We start from the raw sequence: 20,426 nt of genomic DNA on the forward strand, positions 1-20,426 counted from the left end.
GGGGGTAGAAGCTCAATGCAGGAGCTTCCGTGACATGCACTGGCCATTTACAAAGAAATGGCACTGCAGATCTGGCACCCACAAAGCAATACTTGGCTTCCCCCAAGTGAGACACAGGCCCCCCACCACTCCAGAGCAACACCCCACCAAATCTCACCCAACGCTGCCAAGACCCCATGGCACAAAATGCAGCCCACAGCCCAGCCCAGCCCGAAAATGGTGGCTACGAGCACCGGGTAATGACGTTACATAGCAACTCCCGGCTTCCACTCCCTAGCAACTAGCCTGCTTGGAGTTTCTTCAACCCAGGAACATGACTTGCTTTGTAGCCAGATGCAGACATTTCACACTTTAACCAAATGTCTGTGAAGCGTTTTCCCATGCCTCATCTCATTTGATCCTCACAGAAGTCCTGAAGTAGGTAGATAGGAGACTCGGTAGAATCCTATTTTCTTTTCATTAGCCAGAAAACGGAGATTTAGAAAGTTTAGAAACTTGACCCGACTGAAAAGAAGAAATGGTAGAACTTGAAAATAACTTCAGGTTTTCTCACTGTGCAGAATATAGTCAAACACTGCTGTAGTTAAATATTTCACCCTTTGTTCTCCCTGCATCATCTATAATAATAATCTGTTTTGTGTTGATATTTACTGCTATGTTGCTGACAATTACCTGAAAGAGAAGTTGGGGTGATATTTACTGCTGTGTTGCTGACAATTACCTGAAAGAGAAGTTGGGGTGCTTCATTGGGCTGGAAAAAGTTGAGCTAAATCAGAAAGCAGGTGTAATTAAGCAAGTTTATCTATCTATCTATCTATCTATCTATCTATCTATCTATCTATCTATATAAAGCTCTCGCTGGCGCCAATCACACACATGTGTTTCCACCTGTCATTGTTGATCATGAATTTGGTTGATGCTTCTATTATAGAGAAAGGGCAAATAGCGATAGTAAAATATTTATTCTAATTAATTTCCTTTCAACATGCATGAATCCGTGCACCAGGCCTCATATATGTATATGTGTGTGTGTATAGATATATATGTTTATGTATATGTTTATATATATGTATATGTTTATATATATATATGTATATGTTTATTTATTTATTTTTCAATTCACTTACAATTCAAAAAGTGCCTCGAATACCTACAATCAAGTATCCACCCCAGACATTCTATGGACAGTGATCCAGTAAAAGTCACAAATGACACAGTTGCCAAATCCCAGAATAAGTAAACATTCTATACTAAACTCATAATCATCTTGAAACAAGACAAAAAAGTTAGTTAGAAAACTTTGAAAAAATATTTGACAAAGTTCTAATTATTGTAAAAATTGTAAAATGTGAAAACATTCCAAAATTAGGTGTATGTGTACTTACAATTGTGATATCTATATAATGAACAACATAAATTATATAAAAAAATGCATACAAGGAAAAAAAAAACTCAACCACTCAACTACTAAGGGTGGTTGTTATCAATGATTTGAGTGATTTTATTTCCTCCCATAAGCCTTTTCATATGTACCAAATTCTCTTTTAGATCAGAAGTAGTTATAAGTATCTATTCAGTCTCCTCATCCAGATTTTTAAACTTACCAGGAATAATGAAAATGAGCAGCTTAGGCCTGTTGGCACTTTGATCCTTAAAGAGGTTAGTCCAGGGCCCACATTTTAGAACCTGGGTTTCAACTCCACAACATAAAGTGAATTCCTCATGCACAGGAATTTCTTCCTTGATTTCTGAGTTCATTTCTAAATAAGGGAAGAAAAACAATAGCAAGAGTCACTAAAATGTAAAACCTGAAGCCAAAGACAATATTCAAGAATAAAAATGGCAAATTTCAACATACCTAGAAGGAATGCCACAAGGAGATATGGGGATAGATGACTACTCAGTTACTATGGATTATAGGATTGCATAAATATAAGAATAAAGTAAACACCACGAGACTAGAAAGAAGCAGGGAGACAAGTCCTTGATGAAATAAGACTACAGAGGAGTGTGGATCAAAATCAGATTAGCCTTTCGTACAATTCTCCTCTCCAGTCTAAACCAGCGGTTGCCAACCTTTCAGACCTCATGGACCATCAGTGGTCCTCGGACCACCACTTGGCAACTGCTGGTCTAAACCGACAATAACCGTGGACAGCTAGCACTTTCCCTCTGCTGACATTCTCTTAGAACTCGGAGCTTTGCCAGCGAGACAACTCTGCCTTCACCTGGTGAGAAACCACAGGAGTTGTGGCTTGCTCTTTTACCCTCCTAGGGAGAATTGTAAAGAGGGTCAGTGACCTTGATGATCTGTTTTCCTCTATTAACCCTCTCACCCTGAACTGTGTAAGCATATTTGTATGCATTTGTCAAGCACCATGTTAACTACACTAATAAAAGAGAAACATGCAAATTGGTGTCACTCCACTACGCCCACCAGCCAATCAGGATGAGTATGCAAATTAACACAACAAAGATGCCAGTTAATCTGCATATGCAGGCACAGAGTGAAGACTGAAGACAACTGAAGACTGAAGACACTGAAGACTAAGACGACTGAAGACTAATGAGGCTTGGCTTCTCTGCTGCAGCCGGAGCGAAGGCCTGGGTACTGGTGCCGGAGGAAAACTGGTGCCAGAGGAAAACCAGTGCTGGCAGCCAGGGGAAGGAAGGCCTATTGCATGAATCTCTTTGTGCAATGGGCCTCTAGTTAAATTATAGAATGGGTAGGTGGAAAGCAACAGGATGAGACAACACCATGAACGATTTCCTGAATCCTCCAGGTATGCAGAAAAGTGCAGCCCCAGCGATTTACATCACTCCACCTCTGCTCTGCCTTCCCCGTGTCCATCAACAGGACCACGGCTCAGGCGTTCAGTGGTCTTTCTATCCTCCTCCTCAGCTATCCTCCATTTATTCCAAGTTCTCCAGAGTCCAGATTCCCAGCCCCTTAGGGCTTTTTCTCCTCTGACCACTTTTCACCGATCTTGCACTCTAGTTTGTCCTCATGCTTTTCTGCTTCTGTAACTTTGCTAATCTTCTGTTGCTCTGCTACTTCCGGAATGCTTTCCCTGCTTGCATCAGTTATGAATATATCGCTTCAGCTCCAAATTCACTCTTTGTTGCCTTCTCTGGAAAAATGGATCTGGGCCTTTTAGATATTTCTCCTCTGCCAGCTGACATCATGTTAAGCTTTGTCAGAAGAGACACGACAGAGGAAGGGCTTTTCTGGTTTCAATGTGTCTCCCGGCAGGTTTATGGAGCACTTGCTTCCCCCTTTCTCCTTCTGCTTCTCAGGCTGTGAAGTCTCACTAGTGCAGTGGTTTCCAGTTGGAGACTACTGTGCCTCCAGAAGACATATGGCAATATCTGGAAATAGTTTTCACTGTCATAACTAGGGGAGGGGGTACTACTGGTGTCTAGTGGGTAGAGGCCAGGGATGCTGCTAAACATCCTACAATGTACAGGACAGCCCGAGTCCCCCCACAACAAAGAATTATCTAGCCCCAAAGTTCAAGAGTACCAAGGTTAAGAAAACCTGCTTTAGTGGAGCCTATAGAATACAGCTTTCTCCAGCATTTGGCCGCCTGCTACATTCTTTCTCTCTCCAGCTCTCTACTCAGTCAGCAGCAAAGTAGCACAAGTCCAAGGTGTAGGCTTGTGCCCCAGACCAGGTGGCTGCTCCCCATACCTCCTCCTCAGCCCAGAGTCACATGCTGGAGACACTGCCCAGCCGGCTTTCTAAGAGCCACCTGACCTTTGTCCCCCACAGCAGCCTGGACCTTGCCCAGCAGCGCTCTAGGTGGCTGCAGAGGAATGGCCATTGTGGCAGTCTCCACAGCAGTGCCCCGAAGTTCTCTGTACCCACCTCCTGCCTCCCTCACCTGCGCCCAAGGTTTATGACTGTGGCCCTTCCATCACAGACAAATTATTGGTTCTAATTGATCCATCTGCTTTCTAACATTTCTAACAGCTCACTTTTCTAGTCTGATGTTATGTTGCCTCTTCCATTTTCTTCATTTATGCCTTTATTACTTTTACTGTCATTTTAGTAGACTTAGGAATCCACTGATGTTTCAACTTCCAAGTGTAATCAAAAGTTCAAAATTGGTTTTCTTAAATAAAACTATTTAGAAAATAAAAAATTCTCACTTAGAAAGGGCAGACTCCTCTCCATTCAAAATATAGTGACTGACTAAATAAAAGCATCAACTCACCCTTTCTTATGGATTGATTTTTTACTTCACTAATAAATGTCACTGTAGCCCAAACTCCAAAACTATCACAAAACACAGTATAATTATGAAGGTCCTATGACATTTATAAAGTTAGAACCAGTATAGATTTAGCTGTTATACACAGTATTAAATTAGGAAATTGACAGAAAAGGCACTGACCAAACTTAATACTTGCACCTGGAGAGAATCAAAGTTATTAACCATATTCAACTCACAAACACTTAACTTCAAGCCCAAGGCATCTCAGGAGTTTGATTAGCCACAAGATCAATGAGAAATCAAGTAGATATGAAATTTAAAAACAGTCTATAAAAATTAGAAAACAAACTAAAAGCAACTAGACTCTAAAACACCTTGATTATATATGTAACTGAGAAACATGGAGTTAATGTATTTATTTGTTAAGTATCTTATTCTATCTACTTCACTCTTATGCTTCTGTATGCCACACAGCCAAATAAAAAAGCGAAGGAAAACAGGGTATGAGAATTCAGATTATTCCTTACCGCAGAATCCAAGGTAACTCAGTTCTGCAAACAAGTGTCAGATGAACCAAGGACAGTGCTCTAATTACATACTAATAAAGGCTGATGGCCCCACCTTCAGCCAGTTTTGATAAGCAGCAAGACTCAGGCTGGATAAAAACCAAGTGTGGATACAATTTGTACAACTTACGCAAGCCTGATATATCTAGATATCTGGGTTCGTATGCTTATATTAATGGGTTTCTAATGTTATTTAGTAAAATAATTTTTTTCCAGTTATATCTTATACAAACCTAGGCAACATATAAAACAAAAACAGACTTTGATCAGTATACATTTTAGAGATTTAAATTTATAGTATCTACTAGAGGCCCAGTGCACGAATTCATGCACCAGTGGGGTCCCTCGGCCTGGCCTGCGGGATCAGGCCGAAACTGGCACTCTGGCATCCCCCGAGCGGTCCTGGATTGCGAGAGGGTGCAGCCCAGGCTGAGGAACCCCACCGGTGCACAATCAGGGCTCAGGAGGGACACAGGAGGTTGGCCAGCCGGGGAGGGCTCCAGGGCGTGTCTGGCCCATCTTGCTCAGTCCTGATCAGCTGGACTCCAGCAGCAAGCTAACCTACTGGTCGGAGCATCTTCCCCCTGGTGGTCGGTGTATGTCATAGCGAGTGGTTGAGTGGCCTTAGCATATCATTAGCATATGACGCTTCGATTGGTTGAATGGCCGACCAGACACTTAGCATATTAGGCTTTTATTATATAGGATTTATTATAAAGCCAGCCAATGAGAACAATGAGGCTGTACAAAGGAACAAAAACATTTGAAAGTGAAGTTATTTCACTTCAGCATGCAGTATTGTCTGCATTTTATTTTGGCACTCGGCTTTACCCATTCACGTAAGAACTACAAATGAAAAAAGCTTTTTAAAACTTGTGTTTCAATGTCCAGTAGTTTTCAATTAAACTACATTACACTTGAGAGGCAGTGAGCTATTTATCATATATGTAAGGCAAATAAAAAGTTCCTGAAACTTCTTCTAATGATAAAAACTTTACTTGTAATATTATGAAGTGTAAGTGTGGCTGTGTTATTGATCCATTCTTACACAGAGCGGAGCATACACCTGGCATGTGTCTGAGCCTTGACTGGAAATTAATTTGTGCTATTCCTGGGCACTAGTATTAAACCTACTTGTAAAATATTTAGTGACTGAACAAGTGAAGATTAAAATTTTAAAGGCCCAGGGAAGAGACACAAAATGTGTAATTGCTATCAAAACACAATAAAAGAAGTACAAATATATACAAAAAATGGCAGTGGAAGCTTTATTTCAAGTTCCATTTTTTAAAAATGTAACCTGTAGCAAACATGAAGATGCTGGTGATCTCTACATATTGAATGTTTGTTACATAACAGAGGTGAATCTAGGAGTTGTTTTAATTAGATGGGATTGTGTTGTTTAAAATGTGCATACATTAAAATTAAGTTTAATTTTGCTTTAACAAGGAAAGTCTAGCTTGTTTTAAAACAACCTTCCATTGAGAACAATCTGAAAAGCCAGAGAATATACTGGGGGGGGGGGGGGGGGGGGGCGCGGAATCTGTTAAAAAAAAACAAAACAGTAACCACTAAAAGAATTGTACCAGAATGTATAATAACAAGGTGATAAAAGGGGAAATAGAAAACATAATATAAAAATGAGAAGAAATCAGAAAATACTGACAGGCATAACAAATAAAGAATAAATATTAGCAATAAGTTAAATGTAAATAGACTAATTATGCTAATTATATAAAAAGGTAAAGATGGTTAGGTTAGATAAAAATAAAAGTAGTAACTATATGCTACTTATAACAGATACACATTAAGAATAAGGACAGCCCTAGCCAGTTTGGCTGAGTGGATGGAGTATTGGTCTGTGGAACAAAGGGTCCAGGGTTCAATTCCGGTCAAGGGCATGTACCTTGGTTGCAGGCTCTTCCCCAGCCTGGGGCCCTGGTTGGGGCTCATGCAGGAGGCAACCAATCAATGTATTTCTCTCACATTGATATTTCTCTCTGTCTTTCCCTCTCTTTTCTTCTCTCTCTAAAAATCAATGTAAAAATATCCTCAGGTGAGGATAATAATAATAAAAAAAAAGAATAAGGACACACCAGGAAATAAAGGAAAAGGATATAGAATAATATACCATACAAATACTAATCAAAGGAAAGATGATGTAGCTATACGGAAATCAGACTTAAAACATAATCTTTAAAGTAAGAAGTATACGAGAGATAAACAGAGACACTTTGCAATGACAGAAAGCCAATCCATCAGGAGACCATAACAATTGTAGATGAACATGCACCTAATACCTTAGCCTCCAAAGGCACAAATTAAAAACTGACAGAAGTAAAAGGAGAAATAAATAAAACCATAATGTATAGTGGAAGATCTAACAAGACTCTTAGTTCCTGACAAGATAAGCAAAGAAAAAATATCAGCAAAAATAAAGATTTGAATAATGAAATCAAAATCATCTTGTTTCAAAAATCGACCCTACCAACCCTACAGTCTGACTTCCCTGTTTCCATACAGAGCAACATTATTCCTCCAGTTACCTAACTTAAAAGCTTCTTGAACAGCTCCTCCTGTATTCTGGAGGAATACCCATACACAAGAAAAACAGAAGCCAGCAAAAGGATGAAAAGGAACAATTAGAAATGGGCATGAACTAAGATATATAAAGCCATGTAAGCCAGGAGGGAATGTTTCAAGAAAGGGAGGGGCTGGTAATGAAAAATTAAAAAATACAAATGTCAAAAAGAGCAAGAGAACTGAGGCAAGAGTAAGAACTCACATTTTAAGAGTACTTTCTATCATACAGGCACTGTGCTAAACACATTATAAATATTGTGTCATTTAACCCTGACAACAGTCCTATGAGATGGGTACTATTATCTCTATCCCAACAAAACATGTGAGGAAAAACTTGATTGAAAGACCCTGCTTAAGGCACACACTGGTAAATTGGAATGTGGCAGAACCAGAATTTGAACCCAGGTGTCTGAATGAGCTCATGTTCTTTGAGGGAGGTTAGCTGAATTATACAAGGGGACCTCCTTGTAGATTTTTTTTTTTTTGCATTGTCCTGTGCATCATAATAATTTCAAACGTTTTTAAAACCCCAATAACACATTTATTTATTGCAATTTGCATAAATAGAATGAAAGAGAAAAAGTGGGAATTTGACCACATAGCCCTTCATGCCTCAATACAGCTGGAGTCAACATATAAAACAGATACATAAACAGAACATCTCTCCCATCTTCCTCCAGAATAATATGTCAGAGGAAGTAATCACTTGCTATATCCTGACATGATGATAATCTCACTGCCTGCAACAAAACCACCTTCTTTTTCTGTAGTTTTTTCATTTGTGAAGTACATTCTCATCCTTCTCATCTTCATCATCCTCATACAGCAGGAGCTTTTCCAAGTAGGCAGTACAATCAATGGGGTAAGACATTGAAAGTTAAAAATTATATATTATTTGTCTGTGGTTATAGGGCTTTAAAATGGCCCAATCAATTCAACCATCTTCTGACTCCTCCTCTAGGAATTCCCATTCACATACTCTGAAATTTTATGCAATACTGCAGAATCTGAGAAAGAAACAGCGTAATATTGTAGAATGGGGATGGGTAGGATGTGCTTCACATCAAGATTCTATGAAACAGTCTCTTGCTCCTGCTTAAGTGGTCGTGAGACTAGTAATTCCACAACTTTTACATTTTGTCTAACTTTGCCAGTTTGATGACAACATACTAACCTCCAGTAAAATTCTTCTCAAACTTGTGCATCCGGGTCAGAAGCACAAGCTTATACGATGAATATAAAATTCATTACCACTGCTGAGGAAATATCAAAACTAAAGCACATACTACACTCACAATGAACTTACTGAATTAGCTTTACCTGAAAAAGGGGAAAACATTTTTTCTCCCATAACTCCTTTGCTTCTTCTAAGCCTGTGAATCAAGGAATAAAGTGTCCCAATCTGCATCCTGTCTTTTAAAATATATATATTTTTTAAATTGATTTTTTTTTTGAGAGAGAGAGAGAGAAACATTGATGAGAGAACCAAACATGGATTGGCAGCCCCCTACATACCCCTGCCCCCTAGCGGGGATCAACCCACAACTCAGCATGTGCCCTGTATGGGAATCAAACCATCAACCTTTCAGTGCACAGGAGGGAGTCCTGTTCAACCAACTGAGCCACATCGGCCATGGCTGCATCCTGTCTTTTGTAGAAAAATAAAATCCCAAGGGCGAGAGTTTACAGTTAAGGTGTTAAGGATAAATGAAAAGCAGTGTGAGCATAAACGCTTGCTGCAGAAAACAGAGCTGAGACGTGTGTGTGTGTGTGGGGGGGGGGGGGGCGCTCATTCTTTGAATGCTTATTAAACCACTGTTCCAAATGCTAGATGAATTATCCGTTGATAAAACCTTATCCAGTGGGTACGAATGTACCCCCCAATTCACAGATGAGAAAAACGGAGGCACGGACTACTCCAGTAAAACACCAAGATGCACCATAAGGGGTACAGGCAACAGAAAGCCCCAATGTTTCCCCAAAAACGCTGCGCTCTGAATCCCAGGGAGCAAGCTCCGTTTGGACTTGGGCGCCCTAGAGCGTTATTGAAGCAACTACTGCTGCACCGCACACCTGTGGAGAGGGCGCGTCAAGTTCAGAGACTGGCCCGGCGGTCCATGTCCAAAGGGACCCAGTGTGACAAGTGCAGGAGCGACGAGGGGGAGGGGACGGATCCTCCGGAGAACGAACTCCGAGTTCAGACCAGACGCTCAAGGACTCGCTGATGGGCACGTGCAGAAAGGGAGCCCCTGAGCAAGAGTGGCCGCCACAGGGCTAGTCAAGAGGCTGCCCTGGGAAAAGGACTCAGCTCTTGGCCACGTCTTCCCGGGCAGGCGCCCTGCGTCCTGCCCCTGCTCCCCCGAGGGCCCGCAAGAAGACCCCCACATGCATGTCGGTGCTGGGTCAGGACGGAATACAGAGGAGCGACTGCTGGGCCAGCAGCCAAAGGGGGTCCCGGCCAACATGGCCGCGGACCTCGGGCGGTCACAGCGCTGGCGGCAGGGGCTCTGCGAAGAGCCAGAGAAGGAAGGGCACGCCCGGCCGGCCTTCCCCGGGCAAAGTCACCCCAGCGCGGCAGGCCCAACCTCACCTGTGCGCCTGCAAGGCCGCGGGCTCCGCCGTGACGGTCCGGGAAGGCGTCACAGGCGGAAGTCCCGCGCCCTATGACGTCACAGCGCCGCGGCGCGCGCAGCTCCCGGGGGCGGAGCCTTCAGGTGGCGCTCGTGCGCCTTGGGCTGGGTCGGGGGTGGGAGGTGGGGGTTGTGTGGTCCCGCTGCAGGGGGACCGCCGGGAGGGTGCCCCTGTGTTGGAACTTACTTTTCTTCTTCTTTTTTTAAAAATGATTTTTCTTTCTTTTTTCAAGATTACTCTTCCCTTTCATTTGAATTGCACCCCCCTCTTCTCTCAGCCACCCATAATATACTTCTGGCTTCCCTTCCCGTTTCGCCCATGTCTCCCTCGGCGTTTCCTCTGCCCATTGTCCTTTTCCTCCTTTGCTGGTGGCCTCTCTTTCCTTCCCCACGTGCACAGGGAAGTTGATTCTCAGTTGACTTTATTAGCGTGACTATAGCCAGCCCATGGTACCCAGACTCCACGAAGACAAAGGTCTTACTCGTCTTGTGAACTGTTGCATCCTCAGCATCTGGCACATTGCAAGTGATCGGTATATATCGGTCAGAAAGTGCAGTAGTGGGTATGATGTAGTGTTATGGGGGCGGGGGGGGGGGCGGAATGACAGGTAGACCAGCCAATCATCAAAGACTCACCTGCAGTTAGAAAGGAAGCCTTGTTCCCTTTGCATTCAGCATCCCAGTGATAGGTACCACCATCCAACCGGTTGTTGGAAGTAGATTGGTCCTTTTCTTCATCACCTCTCTCCCTTTTCAGTTTGACTTTCTAAATATAATACATAACACCATGGATTTAGAAAAAGCCACTCACCGTGCTAAGAGCTTTTCATGAATCAACTCGGTTTTAGTCCTCACAGCAACCCCTTGAGGTCAGAATTAATATGTGATCACAGAGTCTGGAAACATAGACAAATACACAAAACAAATGATTACATTACATGAGATGTCTGAGGTGTTGTCCCTCCTTACTAATGCACAGTTCAGTGTGTGTGTGCAAAAATGCCAGTGAATGTGGTTCACAAATGCAGCATCTCTTTCAATCCTTGCATATGCATCTGTGGTGTGTCGTCTCAAGTGATTTATGCCTCTGATTCCATTACATAAGCCTCTGCTAGAAAAATCAACCAAGGGGATTCAATGTTAGGGAGTCCAGCCTAGCTGGGAGGATCAGGCTCATAGTCTTTCTTAATTGCAGCCAAGATGGTTGGTCAGGGCTGTAGACATCAACAGAGTTCCACTGAGACTGAAGAATCTACTGCTAAGCTCAATCATGTAATTGTTGCCCAGACATTGTTTCACACTGGGAGTTGGCTAGAGGCTGACCTATTTCAAGGGCATCTGGGGACTCATGATAAAAGCACTCCGTGGCTGACTCTACATTTCATTGATCTAGCATTGTCCACAGAAAGATGCAATGTGGGTTGTCTGATTATTTAACTTCATGGCTGGGTAACAAAGAATAATGTATGGAAAGAAAGCTTCAAAATATAAGTTGAGCCTGGCCAGCATGGCTCAGTGGTTGAGCATCGACCGATGAACCAGGAGGTCATGGTTCGTTTCCCAGTCAGGGCACATGCCCGGGTTGTAGGCTTGATCCTCAGTATGGGGCATGCAAGAGGCAGCCGATCAATGATTCTCTCTCATCATTGATGTTTCTGTCTCTTTCTACCTCTCCTTTCCTCTCTGAAATCAATAAAAATATATTTTATAAATACATATATATACATATCTATAATAATAAAATCATAATATGCTAATTAGACCAGGGCTATTCAAGGGAAGTCTGGGTGCGGGGGGGGGGGGGGGGGGGAGCCGGTGCCACAGCTGGGGGAAGGAAGACTTACTCTTTTTATAAAAAAATATATTTTATTGATTTTTTACAGAGAGGAAGGGAGAGGAACAGAGAGTTAGAAACATCGATGAGAGAGAAACATCGATCAGTTGCTTCCTGCACACCTCCTACTGGGGATGTGCCCGCAACCAAGGTACATGCCCTTGACCGGAATCAAACCTGGGACCCTTCAGTCCACAGGCGGACACTCTATCCACTGAGCCAAACTGGTTAGGGAGGAAGGCTTACTCTTGCATGTTTGTGCACTTGGGGGGTCCCTCAGCCTGGCCTGCACCCTCTCGCAGTCCGGGAGCCCTCAGGGAGTGGCCCTAAGCCTGCAGTCAGACATCATTAGCTCTGCGTTCACCAGCTGTGAGCCTGGCTCAGGGCTTCTGGCTGAGTGGTGCTCACGCTGTGGGAGCACACTGACCACCAGGGGATAGCTCCTGCATTGAGCGTCTGCCCCCTGGTGGTCGGTGTGCATCATAGCAACCGGTTGTTCCACTGTTTGGGCAATTTGCATATTAGCCTTTTATTATATAGGATATGTTGAAGCTTATGTAGAATAGGCTAATTATGGAATGCTAAGGAATGTAAATGACCAGAGGAGAAATTTTTGTCAAATAGTAGTAACAGGTAATCTTTACCAAGCACTGTGTGCCAGGTGTTGTACTAACTGTTTTACATAGGCCCAAAAGGGGAAGAGAAGCTTGAGGACAGAGTTCAGAATGATAGTCTCAGGGACATGGTCCCCCTTTTGCCCAATCCACAGAGACTCATGTCTGAGTCCTAGGGAAGAAAGGATTACAGTAGGAAACGGAGAGAAATCATTTTTCCCATTCAATCTGAGTGATTTTGGGATGCCAATGCAGTACTCCTTAGGAACCACTATGAGACTATAGGACCAAGGAAATCTGCTTCTTGTTGATCAGAGAAACCTCATGCAGAGTGCCATGGATATGAAATGATTTCAGGGGACTGTCCACCCCATGCAGCACACATAGGGAGGAAGTTGCAGTGGAGGTAGTGTCAGAGCCTCTACCATTGCCTGGGCAGCACCACTGTAGAGGAAGAGGGGGAGAAGGTTGCATTTCTGATATGGCCTGGATAACTCTGCAGGGACTCTTGAAAACAATTCCTAGAAACAGCCACAATTGTTGGGGACCGTTTAATGGAGGTAAGAGAGTAGTTGGGGTCACTTTGCAGGAGAGATGGAAGGACCACAATAGCAATAAGAGTGAGACAGAGAAATGGGTAATGCTTAGATCTTTATGATAGGAAAGAATATTTCTGGTGGATGATATGAGTGTTAAAAGGACCTGCACTTATTAATAAAATGTGTTCCTATCTTCCTTACTATTCCATTATACAGGAAGTTCAAATTATTGTTTTAGACACCCTTTGAACTAGGATATATAGATTGAAGATTATTTAAAAAGGAACAAGAGGGAAAAAAGAACAAAAAAGAACAAAGACCTAAGAAAAAAGAATAATTTTTTAAAAAAGACTTTCAAGGTCATTCACCATATATTATGTAATTGCAATTCCAAATGTTTTGTTTTAATCTATCAATATGATCCACTAGCCCCCCCCCCCCCCTAATAAAACCACACCATAAAAGAAGCTTTTAGTGGCAGGGCAGGGTACAGATAAGAAAAATATGGGAGATCTCATTCAACTATCTCTATAAATTAAAGACATGCAATGGGAGCATGAAATAAATCTTTGTTGCTGTTAACTGTTGAGATTTTGGGGTTGTTTATTATTGCAACATGAGATAATCAAAACTGCATGTATTGAATAAATATATATGTATATGTCCTATTTTCCTATAATATTTATATGCTATATTACATACACATATTATAGAAAATATGATATATACACACATCTTATATAAAGTACATTACATATGCATGTTATATATAAAATATATATCATGTATACCTAAATATGATAAAATTATATCTTTTGAACAAATAATGTATAGGTACATATTTTGGAACTTGAGATATGATGTATGCTAATTAAATTATTATAAAATGTGCAATCGTGTGCTTGGTTTGCTTTATGACCCATTTGTGGTGACAGCCAAGATTTGTTTGATGCCAACTCTTTGGTCCAAAACATTTCTCCATTACAACTTTATTTCTTTGAGAAAATCCCAGTGCTCTATACTCATCCGCTTTGGAACACGGTTCTAGAAATTTACTTGGATGTTTGTAGTTTTTTAATTCTGGGATTTTGTTACTTCTTAAACCAGTGGAAATGACTTGTAATTAGTGACATAATATGTCTTTATAAATGTTGTCTCTTACAGAAGAAAAAATATAGTTTCCTGTAACCATCAGTCATACAAACTGTAAGAGGTATGAAGATAGTTAAAAAAATTTTTTTAAATAGGGAAAAGAAAATATTCTAATTTTTTTTCTTTAAAGCATTATCAAGAAGTCAGGAGGTATTCAGACTCCAGAACATGCATCTTATTTTACACCATAGATTAAGAGTTGTGCCTTGGATTTAGCAAGTGCTCATATAGTTTTGCAATTAATTTAATATTGTCTGATGGAACATTATTTATTGATAGATATAAGCAAAAACACAAGATGCCAACAGTAGCCCAAAATAGTAATTTTTTATTTAACACCCTCTGCCTCCCATTGTCATTATTTTACATGGCAAAGCTGGCATAAGTGAAAGTTTGGTTAATTGTCTAATTTTGTTCTTATAAACCCCAATTCTCTGCATGTTAGAACAAATCTGAGTTTTAGTATGCTAATCTCTGAGTAATCAAATATGCCTAGGAAAAAATAATCTGCAGGGAAACTCCATCTACGGACCATCTGATTTGCATTATTAGTATTTTCCATGTAATAATTCTACACATTGTTATCATTAGCAACACTATTTCAATCACGAATATCACCAAGTTCAGAAGAAATCATTTCTGAATTGACTCTATTAGACCATGATCAAGAGGAAAAAATACAAGACCGAGTTTTCCTTTAGTGTTGTATCTGACATTTTTAAATAGACTCATTTTCTGTGGTTTCATGTAACCTATTACATTTGTCACTGGATGGCAAGGAGGCCTGTCTCTCATTAGCACTTCCGCTAGTACTTGAGAAAAATATCCTGGAAGAAAAAAAGATTCAATTTTCCTCCCCAGATTTGGAAGCATTTGATTTTTTTTTTTTTTTGGAGAATTTCAGTGAATATCATCTCTAATTTTAGTTGAATGCCCCTCACCATATGATGTTACAAGATATAACTAACATACTATCCGCCTAGAAATATGTTTCTCTTTGATCCTAAAAATGGCTTTTGATTAAAAAATTGGCTCTCCATTATGTTAAGAGTGAGATAGCATTTAAGTGGTGCTGGAGGAGACTGATCTATAAAAGACAGAACAAAAGAATAGGTCAGAATTAAATCTGTTACTTTTTTTAATCCATCTTTTAATATTTTCCCTCCTTTATGTGTATCTGAGCCCCAAATTTCCACAAATTTGGAATGTGTTTGTATTGGGTTAGGTGTGTGTGTGTGTGTGTGTGTGCGTGCGTGCGTGCGTGCATGTGTGTGTTGTCTTTGCAGGGAGTTTTGGAAAGTGTTTTTAGCCCAGCTATTTGCCTTTCCCTTCCTTCCTACTTCTCCCATCACTAGAGATGTTCTTAGCATCTGTTGGTGACTCTCTATTGGGATGAGCCAGTTAGGGTGAGACAGTATTTCCCTGCACCACTCACTGATGAACATTTTCTAGTGTAAGTGTTTTCAGGTGTGAAAATCAGATGTGTCACTCCAATGCCTACAATTGTTCATTGGCTCCCTCTTAAAATCCACACTCCTCTGTCCAGCATACAAGGTCTTCATAATTGTGCCCCAATCTTCCATTTTGCCCTTATACTCCCTCTCCAGAACTCTGAACTACCTAGAGATCCTCTACAAGCTATATTCCGATCCCTCTGTCTTTACACATCCCATTTGTGGGGCCTGGGAGGTTGATTCCTTTTGTTCTGTTTCTTTATATCAAATGTTAAACCTTTTCAGCAAAGCCTTGCTTGCCTGCCTCAGAGATTGACGCTGTGAGGCTACCTTAACAGCTGTGGACTATGTACCTCTGAACTTTTACCTGAGAAATATAGGGTTATTTATTGTGTCTAACCTGCCCTTATTTGAGATACTCTTACATGCACGAACTCTAATCTTGACTAATACATCTGCAAATGTAACCTAGTATAGCAAAATGTACAATACTAGTCTCTATCTCTATCTCCATCTCTACCTCTACCTCTACCTCTACCTCTACCTCTACCTCTACCTCTGTATCTACATCTACATCTATATCTATATCTATATCTATATCTATATCCATATCTATCTATCTTTCCCACTGTATCATTTCCCAATAGGAGAGCTAGGGTTACTTGTGTCCTAATCTAATATAAGTATCATACTGAGTCCTGCCAGGGCATGACTCTTGAATTTATGGTGAGGTGAGGGTAAGAGTGTGCTCTTCCCAAAAGGTTATTCTTGGTGTCTCTCATAATAGATAAGAGGCAAACATAGGACAGAACAACTGTAAGAGGGAACTCAGTTGATAAAAGAAATAACTGGGTCTTTCTCACCTTCAATGAGCCTGAACTGAGGAGGCTGTGCTTCCATAAGGACACTTTCAGGTAAGGCATGTTCAAGGTTTCCTTTTTACCCCTGGATGCATATAGGGAGGAGCTAAACTGAGTGGGGCATAGTAGATTACAAAGTAAGAATGAGCAAGTCATAGCTTATAAGTCAATTTATTGCTCTCTCTGTGTATTTTAAGTGTTTAGCTGTGCCCAAGCATTATTCAGGAGAGCGGAGGCAAGAACCTGTGTCTATCTTGGGCCTGTGGGTATGCAGAGTCCTTCTGAAGTCAGCGTGTTGGTAACTACAAGAATCAACCATGAACCACAGAGTAAGGGAGAACTCAGGAGGAAAGAGTGAGTGAAGGGGCCAGCCACCCCTTGCACCAAGATTGCCTGCTTCCAAGGCAAGATTCTCCAATAAGGAATATTGAATTTTCTACAATTATGAACATGTGTAGTGTTAGTTTTAGAAAGGTACACAGAGGACATTTAGTCCAACCCTCTCAGTTTACAGATGGGGAACTGAGATCCATAGAGGTTGCGTGAACTCACCTATGTCAGTGGCAGAGCCGATTCAAAGTTCTTTCCACCATGCAAGATCAATACCACGTTATGGAACAAATAAATTTTCAACAAAATATGTTCCATAAAATCGTGTGTTTGTGCATATTTTTGTGGAGTAGAAATCCTCAGTTTTTAAAATCAAATTTTCAAGGGCATCATGAGCAATGGCATAAATAGTAAAATGTTGGGAGGATGGCAGTTTTCATGACAACTTCACCTGTTTTTCCAAGTTCCTATGAATGAGAATCCATTAAGTAAGTCTTTCGCACCCACCAACTCTAACTACCCACTGGTTTTCTCCTGAAGAAAAGTAGCTTTTATTCTCACTGAAAACATCTTCTTTTGATATGTCACCTTACTTGTACTTAAGGCTTTGATGAAAAATACCTTTACTACATACAGTGAGTGTTCAATTCAGAAGCATATGAATTTTTCTGTATCTGATCCCACCTGTCCAGAGATGAAAGTGGGTTTTTATCACCAGTGATTGCATTGAAGGCACCAGTACTTTTCAGGCAGTTCTGACATATATTTGTTCTACATAGTGTGTACTCAGTTCAAAGTGACAATTGGAACTTGGAAACTCTCTCATTCACTGTTTCTTTGAAGAGGTAAACAAGGTTGACAAACCTTTATGCAGACTCATCAAAAAACAAGAGGACCCAAATAAATAAAATCAGAAATAAAAGAGGAGAAATAACGCTAACTCCACGTTATGAATGCAAAGGATTGTAAGAAAATATTACAAACAATTATATGCCAACAAATTGGATGATCTAGTCCAGGGGTCCTCAAACTTTTTAAACAGGGGGCCAGTTCACTGTCCCTCAGACCGTTGGAGGGCCTGACTATAGTTTAAAAAAAAACTATGAACTAATTCCTATGCACACTGCACATATCTTATTTTGAAGTAAAAAAACAAAACGGGAACAAATACAATATTTGTATTTGCATGTGGCCCGCGGGCCGTAGTTTGAGGACCCCTAATCTAGACAAAATGGATAAATTCCTAGAAACATATAATCTTCCAAAACGGAATCAGGAAGAATCAGAAAACCTGAATAGATAGATTACAACTAATGAAATTGAAGTAGTAATTAAAAAAAAACTCCCAGCAAACAAAAGTCCTACACTGGATAGCTTCATAGGTGAAATTTACCAAATATTCAAAGAAGAACTAACATCTATTCTTCTCAAACTTTTCCAAAAAATTCAAGAGGAGAGAAAACTACCAAGATCATTTTACAAGGCCAGGATTATCCTAATTCCAAAACCAGATAAAGATACTACAAAGAAAGAAAATTATAGGCCAATATCCCTGAATAACACAGCTGCTAAAATCCTCAACAAAATATTAGCAAACTGGATCCAGTACTACATTAAAAAGGTCATACACCACGATCAAGTGGCATTTATTCTGGGAATGCAAGGTTGATACAATATATGCAAATCAATAAACATGATACACCACATAAACAAAATGAAGGATAAAAAACCCCCCACATGATTATATCAATAGATGCAAAAAAACAAACAAACAACTTTTGATAAAATCCAGCATCATTTTATGATAAAAACTCTCAGCAAAGAGGGAGTAAAGGGAAGATACTCAACAAAATAAAAGCCACATATAACAAACTCACAGCCATACTCAATGGGCATAAAATGTTTTCCTTGAGACAGGGATGTCCACTTTTACCACTCTTATTTAACATAGTACTGGAAATTCTAGCCACAGCAATCAGACAAGAAGAAGAAATAAAAGGCATCCGAATTGGAAAGGAAGAAGTAAAACTGTCACTATTTGCAGATGGCATGACCTGGAAACAGCCCAAATGCCTATCAGTAGATGAATGGATAAAAAACAAAAACAAAAACAAAACACATGTGGTACATTTACACAGTGGAATACTACTCAGCCATAAAAAAGAAGGAAATCTTACCTTTTCTAACAGCATACATGGACCTGGAAAGGATGGTGCTAAGTGGAATAGGCCAGTCAGAGAAAGACAAATGCCATATGATTTTACTTATATGTGGAATCTAATGAACAAAATAAACAAACAAAATAGAAGCAGTCTCATAGGTACAGGAAACAGACTGACAGATGTCTGAGGGGAGGGGATTGGAGGACTAGGTGGAAAAGGTGAAGGGATTAAACAGGAAAAAAAAAACTAACCTTAGACACAGACAAAGGTATGGTGATTACAGGAGGAAAAGGGGATGGGGAAGGTAGAGGAGGGTTAAGGGGGATAAATGGTGACAGAGAGAAACGACTTTGGATGGTGAACACACAATATCATATACAGGTGATGTGTTATAGAATTTACACTTAAAACCTATATTATTTTAGTAACCAATGTCACCTCAATAAAATCGATAAGAAATAAAAATAATAAAAATATAAATATTTGTTTAATAGAGAAGTAAAATCCAAATGATTTTATTAATAAGTTAGAGGTAATTAAATTGTCCTTATCAATGTACAGTGTATTCACTAGGTCGTTAACTTTTAGAAGGCATCTATACCGCTTGTGCTGTGATATATAATTAACAAGACATAGTAACCTATATTCACCTTATATTTATTGTATACATGGCTGTTTTATAGCAAAAACAGTGCCATATTTCACATAGTAGCATTTCCATTTATTAGCAATATTATAGAAGAAAACAAAACTTAGATTTTCAGAAAATCCCTCTTTCTAGTCTTGATATATGTTCCTGGACCCCATCTAGTGCAATCGTTGTTCCTGAATCAACTCCACAGATGTTGCTCTGAGCAGTTCTACACACAAGTGCAAAAGATTTTACACAGGCTCCATCCAAGAAAAGCTTAATTTCCTTTCAGCTGATTTTGAGTCTCCTCCCCTCCAAACTTTATTGTATGTTCTCTTATGTTCTGGATCAGCTAAAAGGTTTTAGATGAGCTGTTGGTTAAGAAAGAAAGCTGCTAGGATTTCTACCAGACCAGACATAATCTCCTTTGCCAAAGACTCATTTTGAAAACCATCGTAATTTTTAATGATGAAGTGTAGAACTCTGAAAAGAAGCTTTGCTTAAAAAAAAAAAAAAAAAAAAGAGGAAAAAATTTCCCACAACATCCTCCAAAAATTCACAATCGATGAAGTATGCTCCTCCTTAATTTACTCCTCACTCACTTCCTAGTTCCCAGAGGCTGCGTGGTCTCTGCAGCTGGCATTCTGTGGTGTTCGCTACATGAGCATAGGTGGACTGAAATAGTAATCCAATGGTAATTGACAGGACACTGATGGTCTGATTCTATATAGCTTCAATCAATGTTCATATGGAATAACAGCCAGGAAAATCTTTTGTTCCCAGATGAGAAAGCTGTCTTCGCAGTTGGCTCTAAGTACTGCAGGAAGCACATGTAGCAGTGAGATTATTATGAA

General features: G+C 40.3%; 1 protein-coding gene across 3 annotated transcripts in view; it reads right to left on the bottom strand.

Moving 5' to 3' along the window:
- The window catches only part of LDAH (lipid droplet associated hydrolase), an 87,940-nt gene extending 77,903 nt beyond the window's left edge, over positions 1-10,037 (bottom strand). For 2 of the 3 annotated variants that reach the window (XM_070428751.1, XM_070428753.1), the window contains exons 1-2: positions 9,957-10,037; positions 1,605-1,760 (exon numbers count right to left, since the gene is read on the bottom strand). In XM_070428751.1, coding sequence (XP_070284852.1) covers positions 1,605-1,758 — 154 coding nt within the window. In that variant the 5' untranslated portion in view covers positions 1,759-1,760; positions 9,957-10,037. Of the gene's footprint in view, positions 1-1,604; positions 1,761-4,744; positions 4,763-9,956 lie in introns of those variants that run through there. The other variant, XM_070428752.1, reaches the window with a different exon arrangement.
- Between the last annotated feature and the right edge of the window lie 10,389 nt (positions 10,038-20,426).

Source organism: Myotis yumanensis, unplaced genomic scaffold (genome assembly GCF_028538775.1).
Source record: "Myotis yumanensis isolate MYYU_CA2020_CCGP unplaced genomic scaffold, mMyoYum1.0.hap1 SCAF_11, whole genome shotgun sequence".
In the NCBI taxonomy this organism is placed as follows: domain Eukaryota; kingdom Metazoa; phylum Chordata; class Mammalia; order Chiroptera; family Vespertilionidae; genus Myotis; species Myotis yumanensis.